Source organism: Castanea sativa, chromosome 10 (genome assembly GCF_040712315.1).
Source record: "Castanea sativa cultivar Marrone di Chiusa Pesio chromosome 10, ASM4071231v1".
Taxonomy (NCBI): Eukaryota; Viridiplantae; Streptophyta; class Magnoliopsida; order Fagales; family Fagaceae; genus Castanea; species Castanea sativa.
The window spans coordinates 12,691,603-12,700,131 of record NC_134022.1 but is presented as its reverse complement, the minus strand read 5'-3'; the positions used below and the strand labels follow the sequence as shown (position 1 = coordinate 12,700,131).

The following is an 8,529-nucleotide window of genomic DNA, read 5'->3' as shown; positions in this document are numbered from 1 at the left end:
TATTAAACTCGAACCAACTCTTAGTTAGACCAATAATTTGATATAAAATCGTCTAAATATTTAACTATATTGTTTAAACTCGAATCAACTCTTAGTTAGACCAATAATTTGATGTCTAAACAAGTCTAAATATTTAATTATATTGTTTAAATGTATGACCCAGTCTAACCCAATAGTTTTTGGTGATCCGTTCAACTTAGGCAAGCTTCGAAGAATTATTTAGGTTTTTTATTTCATATACTTCAAATTATATAATTACCTAGAAGTCTAATATTTTTTTCAAATATTTTAACTTTAGAGTCAAATAATAAATAATGCTAGAGACACAATATCCTTCGTAATCAATAATTTTTTTTTTTAGAACATAACTACTAACTTGGTTAGTTTGTTTTGTTTGCTTCTCAATTTTTTTTTTCAACTTGGTTATTTTGATTCGAATAATATCACTTTCAAATGGGTCTACCATTGGTACCATTTGTATTATACACAATCACACCAAACCATATCTATAGTTGTAAATTTATTTATTTATTTTTTTTAAGTTGTATCTATGTACTTATTCATGGTTGATGTTATACATGGTAGAGGTGTGAGCTTTCAACGGTATGAATTTGTTAGCTCTTGCATATTTTTAAGATAAACTTGATAGTTACATTGGGGAGGGGGGGGGTTGAATCTTAGACATCTCCATTAAAAATATCATGAGGTGTTAGTTGAGTTATAAGGCTCATAACTCTTTTAGTTCTTGAATATAGCAGCTACATTTCAACTGGAGTCCAAAGGTATGCTGAGGTCATTGAAAATGCATGGCTGAAGACTGCAGAGGGTTAAAGTGGTTTAAACTTTACCAAAAGAAAAATCGAAAAACCAAAAGAGCACAACACAAAAAGAGCTCTCAAAAGATGGAATGAGGAGTATGGTCATTGCCAAACAAGAATTAGAGATCTGACAACCCAAATAGAAGAAATTCAAAAAGAAGAGTGCTTTGAGAAGAATGCTAATATTGAAGCAAAGCTACAGTCTAAGTTGAATGAACGGTTCCTTCATGATGAGATCAGGCAAAAATCAAGAGAAGTATGGTTAAAAGAGGGAGATAAAAACTCAAATTTTCCATCTCTCAAAAATCATTCTAAGGAAATGGAATTCGATAGATGACATTCAAGCTGATCCTAGAGATTGGATAATAAACAAGAAGGAAATCAGTTAGCACTTCCTATGCAAATTTAAAGAGCTATTCACTAAAGAGATGATAGATTTTCCCATGGATTTGGAAGACCTTATCTAGACATTCATAACAGAGCAAGAAAATGATTAGTTATGTCAAATCCCTTCCCCTGAGGAGATTATAGACACTCTTTGGAATGGTTGAACTAAAAGCTCCAGCCTCCAGGGCTAGATGGGTTACCTATTATGTTCTACAAGAAATACTGGTCCATAGTTGGGGAAAAAAAAACAAGGCTGTCAGAAGATTATTTCAAAAGGGAAGGCTACTCAAAGAGATAACTCCTTAATTGCTCATATAACAAAAATAGAGAATTCATCCTCTTTTAATCTTTTCAGGCTAAGTAGTTTATGTAATGTAAATACAAAATCATTGCAAAACTAGAAGGCTATAGATTAAGGCAACGTTTGAATCCAGATTATTTTTTCCACGTTTTGCTTTTTGCGTTTTGCTTTTTTTTTTTTTTCTTTGTTTCTGCTGCGAGGGACAAACGTGCAGTGCGCACACTGTTTACGTACTTTTTTAGCAATTTTTTTATTAAAAATGGGTCCCGCAGCACTATTCACACATTTAAAAATTATTTTGCTACAACGTTTTCAATTTTCAGCAATAAATTCTATCCAAACGGACCCTAAGACCTTTATTACAGAAACTGGAATCACCATGGTCCATGTCAATCTACATTCATACCAGATAGATGGATGGGAGATACTGAGGTGGTTGTACAGGAAATTCTTCATAGTCTCAAAAAAAGGAAGGTATAGGAAGCTTCATGGCTATCAAAGTGGACCTACAGAAGGCCTATGACAGATTAAACTGGACTTTGTTGAATGTGATTCTGAAATTGTAGGAAGCAGGAAACTGGGGAGGCCTTGGTTGAGTCTTTATGTGCGTGCTCATGTGAGGAAGTGAGCTTTGCTAATTGCTATTACAGGGATGCCTTTTTCTGATAGAAGGATCATGACACTAAAGATTTTGCCCCATTTTTCGATAGTTCACACAGTATTGCCCCCATTCACGTCAGATATATGGACACCATATGGAAATATTTTTCTCCAGTTTAAATGGGAGGGGAGGAGGAGAGATTGCAATGACCAATGATTATGAACTCTTAAATAAGAGGTACTTTTCCTCCACCACCAATTATTCCTGCAAAATTACAAAATCCGTTCTCTTTGTATTTCCTCGTTACCAACAATGGCACCTTGGAAAACAAAACCATGGGAATAATACCATTGGTGTTGTTCACATTACAATATCAATTATACTTTATACTCAGCTTGCCCAAGCAGGTAATAGCAAATATTTTTTCCAAACGAGTTTTTGAATATTCTCTCTAATTAGAACTTGGCTCAGTTTCAGGTTTTGAAGCCAAGTACACTCACTTGCCCACTCTATGCACTAGTCTAGACTTTAGAGAATAATATACGCAAAAACTTCTAGATCCAAAATCCACACCGACAAGCCTTGTTCGAAAACATTACAATAATTTTACCATACCTGAGCAAAATATAAGTACCCAAATGTGCATAGAAACACCAATGCCAGTGCCAATGACAAAAGGCTAACCCAAAGAATGGGCTCAATCCCTTTATTCTACCAGAAAAATTATCAAACTAGAACTTTTTTTTAAAAAAATCACTGAATTACTTAAACCTCCAACACCACCATTTATATCTTAAACTTCAATGTACTTGGATGTGATTTAAGAAAAAAAAAAATCATTTCCGCAGATACCCAATATGAACAAAACTTCTAGATCCAAAATCCACGAGTCCAAATCTTCTGTCTCATTTTTCCTGCTCCACTCTATACTCCACTAATAAAAACTTGTCACGTGTTCACCTAATTAATTAAATACTGCTATTAATTAATAACGGTAGCATTTAATAAGTCAATAATGATATCATTTAATTAATTAGGTGGACACGTGGCAAGTTTTTATTGGTGGAGTATAGAGTGAAGCAGGAAAAGTGGGATAGAAGATTTGGACTCAAAATCCACACGGTAAGCCTTGTTTGAAAACATTACAATAATTGTAACGTTACCATCACTTAGAAACATATAAGTTCCCAAATGTGCATAGAAACACCAATGCCAGTGCCAATGACAAAAAGCCAACCCAAAGAATGCGCTCAATCCCTTTATTCTACCAGCAAATTATTGAACTAGAACCCTTTTTTTTTTTTTTTGTAAATCATTGAACTACTTAAACCTCCAACACCACCATTTATATCTTGAACTTCAATGTACTTGGATGTGATTTAAGAAATAAAATCTTTCCACAGATACCCTATATGAGAAAAACTTCTAGATCCAAAATCCACATTGATAAGTTTTATACGAAAACATTACAACAATTTTACCATCACTCAGACATATATAAGTGCCCAAATGTGCATAGAAACACCAATTGCAATGGTAAAAGCCAACAACCCAAAGGATATGCTCAATCCCTTTACTCTACCAGCAAATTATTGAACTTAAACTTTTTTAAAAAAAAATTATTACCTACTTAAACCTCCAACACCACCATTTATATCTTGATCTTCAATGTACTTGGATGTGATTTAAGAAATTAAAAATCATTTCTGCAGATACCCAATAAATATCAATTACATTCAGGCCACAAATTTGGTGAAGTCACAATAATCAAGCCTCCAACACCTGCGTGATTTAAGCTTCCTATTTTATGGAAGCGAGAATGTCGACTTGAGTAACGCAAACATTGGTGAGAATCCAATGCCCCGAAAACCTAAGGGTTCCTCCGCAAGGTTCGTCCACGGAGGGTGAGTCAGGGCCTAAGATCAGGCCGAAAGGCGTAGTTGATGGACAACAGGTGAATATTCCTGTACTGCCCCTTGTTGGTCCCGAGGGACGGAGGAGGCTAGGTTCTCTTACTATACTAGCAATCCCTCCAAAACAATGTTAACATCCCCCCCTCTTTTACTTTTAAATTAAGAGTAATAATACATATGAATCTACCATCAATGAAGTATGACAACCTGTAAACCCTAAGACTTTTGGCTTCCTGTTATATGTATTAAAATTCTGATCAGGATGAGGGAGGAGTTCTACTGTTCTACTCAATCAAGTAGTACAAAACTAAAACCAACACAACAATGTTTAGAGTGAATAAATTATCACATATACTGTAAACTTAAGGAACAACCGAAATGGTAGAGCCACAAAACTGCACAGACTAATCACCCAGCCACCCAATGAATCAAGCAAGGAGAAGGGGACAATGGATCACCCAACTTAATTTGTGTCTAATAGAACTTATCACTAGTTACCATGAAGAAATTTCTCTTCTATGCTTCCTCTAACCTACATCAATGTCCTTGCAATTCAAATGTTCTAAAAAGGCACAGTACAGTGCACATTACACGTTTCATGTGCTGTAACCTAGCAGGAGGGCCAAGTGACCTATGTCAGCATGACTGCACACATAACAATACTCAAGCAACACCAGAAGTATGACAAACAAGCAATATTATGCATCGTGGGATAAATAATGTAAGAGAAGCACCAGTGACCTCAAAGTACATTCCATTTGCAAACATAAAGTAAACCATAATCATCATAAGCTAAAATTCATATAAAAAATAATGGGAAGAAAATTGCAGATATCATAGAGCTCACAACACACACACACACACACACATACACAAAAGACACAAAAATCCATTGAAAACAAATGCTATTTTATTTCAACATCAAGATGATAAAATGAAACCCGCCAATCAGAATACCTCTGTGATCTATCCGTCATGGACTGTACAACACCTAAACTAAAAGAAACACCCTAAATAAAAGCAGCAACATGTGGGAAAAAAAAACATAAGTTTCTTATACTCTGCCCTGCAACAAAATGCCTATCAATCACAGGACATCATTCTCTCTCGCATGACAGTATAAAGATTATGACAAATGCAATGAGCACAAAGTCATCAAAATGAGTGAAACACATTCCAATAAAAATTGAGAAACTTCACCAGGCACTAATCTTCTTCTTCTCCTCCTTGTAATAATTAAAATACCACTTCACAAACTTCTTCAGCCCTGTCTCCAAATCAGTAGTGGGCCTATACCCGAGCTCCCGCTGCGCCAAGCTTATATTTGCGTGCGTAAACTTCACATCCCCATTTCTGGGCATTGGCAACACCAACCTCTTAGCCTTCACCTTCAAAAGCTTCTCCAATATATTCACAAGCTCACTCACCGGCACTGGTGCCGTATTCCCCAAATTAAAAATCCTAAATTGCGCAGGACCCTTCTTCTTCCCACCACTTCCAGTACTCTTCTTCGCTGTATCCAACGCAGCCAAACAACCCTTCACAACATCATCAATGTAAGTAAAATCTCTCGCCACAGAACCATGATCCGCAGTCTCGTATATCTTAATCACCTTCCCTTTAAGAATATCTCTAGTAAAAAAGAAATACGCCATGTCCGGTCGGCCCCAAGGTCCATACACAGTGAAAAACCTTAACCCTGTAATAGAAAGACCGTATATATGGTTATAGGTATGAGCAATTTCCTCACCGGCCTTTTTCGTTGCAGCGTAGAGACTCGCAGGTTGATCGGTTCGGTCTTTTTCTGAAAAGGGTACCTTAGAATTCAATCCATAGACAGAACTGGAGGAAGCCCAGACAATCGAAGGTTGTGGGTTCGCTGACTTGCAAACTTCGAGAAGATTAACAAGCCCAGCGATGTTGCTATGGATGTAAGAGCTTGGGTTCTGCATAGCGTAGCGAACACCAGCTTGCGCTGCGAGGTGCATGACGTGCGTGAACGCAACGACATCGAAGAGCTTATGCAACAGCGACTTGTCGTTTAAGTCTCCCTCGACGATGAAAACGCCATTCTTTTGGAGCTCCTTCTGGCGATTGCGCTTGAGGGTGGGCTCGTAGTAGTGGTTGAAGTTGTCGAGACCCAAAACGCCGTCGCCTCGTCGCTTCAGGGCCATGGAGACGTGGGTGCCGACGAAGCCGGCGGCGCCGGTGACGAGGACGGTGAGGCCGGATTCGGAGCGGCGGCGAGCCGAGCGAGTGACGTGGCGCTCCCAGTCGGAGCCGCCATAGGAGCCGAGAGATCGGCGAGGGTTGGAGCCAGAAGGAGGAGAGAGAAGGAAAAAGAAGCAGAGGATGGCTAGGAAGAAAGCGGAGTAGAAAGTGAATTTGGACAAGTTGTGGAAGCGGAGGCGGTGAATGTACGGCGAGGGTTTGAACTTTCCAGGGGTGGAAGGAGTCTCATCAAGACTACTACTACTACCACGGGAAAGTTGTGACATTGGGGAAAATGAATTCAATGGCAAACTAAAAACACCCAACCAACCCCCAAAATCCCTAACTTGGTTTTTTATTTTTCCTATGGGATGGGAATGTTTTTCCTGGGGTTTGGTTTTGAGAGAGAATTTGAATTTGAATTTGATTTCGATTCCGGGTGGGGTGTTAGTTTGGGGATGTTTATCAGAACAGGTCAGAAAAAGGGTGTTTTATAAGAGTAGGTGGTGCTGTGTAAGGGAAATTTTTTTAACTGAGTAATTAGTTTTGCTAATTTGGAGGAGAAATTGTTTCCAAAAATGATTAGCGAGGGAGGGCGATATGCCGGGTATTTTGTAAATTTGCTTGGACTTGGAGGGTACATCCTATCAATTCTTTTATTTAAAAATATATTGAAAAATTGGAAAGAAATCTGAAATCTTCTTTCTTAATTTTTTTTATTAAAAATTTTAGGAAAGGTTGAAAATTCAATTAAAGAAAATTCATATCAGTTTGGATTACAGCAAATACATATGATATATGTTTGGCATATCTAGCAAGATTGTGAGTAACAAGATTAGATTCAGTTCTTCTAAATTTCCTAAGACCCTCTACTAATAGATTTCTTTAAATCTTAACCACTCTTTTATGATTTAAACGTCTAGATTCTGTCATATTAACATTCCGCTAATAATATTCTTAAATTAATAAAATAATGTTACAAACAAAATAATTAAGATTATTATTAGTGGAATGCTAACGTGACAAAATTTAGACCATTAAATCATTCAAGAATGGTTAAGATTTAAGGAAATTTATTTAGTAGAGTACTTTAGGAAAATTAGAGGATTTGAATTCAACAAAATTACCTTTAAGTACAAACATAAAATGTTTAGAGGAATCTTCTTTCTTAATATTATACATTTCTTCTAAAAGAAATATTATTATACATCAATTTTTGGTAATTTTAAAATGCATGACAGTTAAAGTCTTTTGTGGTTAATCAATCACTTAATTGCTTCATTTCATTTTTATTTATTATTTCATGTTTTTTCTCATTAATGTGTATCTTTCTCTCTTAGCAATTTTGATAAATGACCTATAATAGGAGATTTTGATGGTAGTTGGTAGTACTTAGAAGTTTAGGTTAATCCCTTAGGTGTACTAGTTTTGATTAGCAGTACACAATAGTGGCAGTTCATGTGTAAGAGAGGAGAAAATGATTGTAAGGTGAAATTAGCATTGGAATCAAAGATGAGATGGTGAAATATTAATAAGCAATTTTTTAATACTTTCTAACCTTAAAAGTTTTTTGAAAATCATAACTTAATGTGGTTTAGTCATGGCTAACCTATATGATATTACCTCTATTTATAATTTTGTGATGGCTTGGAGTATATGTTTGCTATCTCCGGCTGAATTAGGTGCAAATATAAGAGTATTTACATTAATCTCTTCAAGTATTTAACTATACTAATCCAAAAAACTCGTTTCTCAAAAATAAAATCCAAAAAACTCTACTTTTGCTAGTTTGGCTATCTATTATTTTCATACGTATACATCAATCTCAATACTTTATCAACATTAAAATTTAATATAGTGAGGATAGAGGCTCACTATATGTAGCAATGAGACTATTATTGTTAAAATCTTTAGTTAATTTAGTGAGGCTGATGCATGCTTGTTTTGATCAAGTTTAGATAAATTTTTGTTGAAATATTAAATTGGTGAGTCTGATGTGAATACTCTACTATTATGCAATTACTAATTGTATAATAAGAAGCGGTTACATTTAGGGCACATTTTGGTATACTTAATGGAAATTACAATATCAGTGGCAAATTCTTTTACATAAGGAATTTGAGTTCGTATTTCATTTACATAAAAAAGAAAGTAATTGGAACCATTAATGTTTTGATTTGATAATGAAAAACAATCAACAAAAAGCCGACACTAAAAATATTTTATATGCTGATAATTTTTTCTCCCTAATTAGGTATATCTGAAGTTTTTAGTGGGTTCATTCTAAGAATTTTTTTT

The 8,529-nt window shown here is 35.6% G+C and overlaps 1 protein-coding gene across 1 annotated transcript; it reads right to left on the bottom strand.

Moving 5' to 3' along the window:
* Positions 1-4,912: 4,912 nt before the first annotated feature.
* Positions 4,913-6,793, bottom strand: LOC142613989 (UDP-glucuronate 4-epimerase 4-like). Its single transcript, XM_075786517.1, has one exon. The coding sequence runs from the start codon at positions 6,516-6,518 to the stop codon at positions 5,217-5,219; it is 1,302 nt and encodes a 433-aa protein (XP_075642632.1). The 5' UTR covers positions 6,519-6,793; the 3' UTR covers positions 4,913-5,216.
* Positions 6,794-8,529: the final 1,736 nt, after the last annotated feature.

What these genes read in the sequence shown, in the direction of transcription:
- LOC142613989 (XM_075786517.1), bottom strand. Translation starts at nt 6,518, where the DNA reads ATGTCACAACTTTCCCGTGGTAGTAGTAGTAGTCTTGATGAGACTCCT.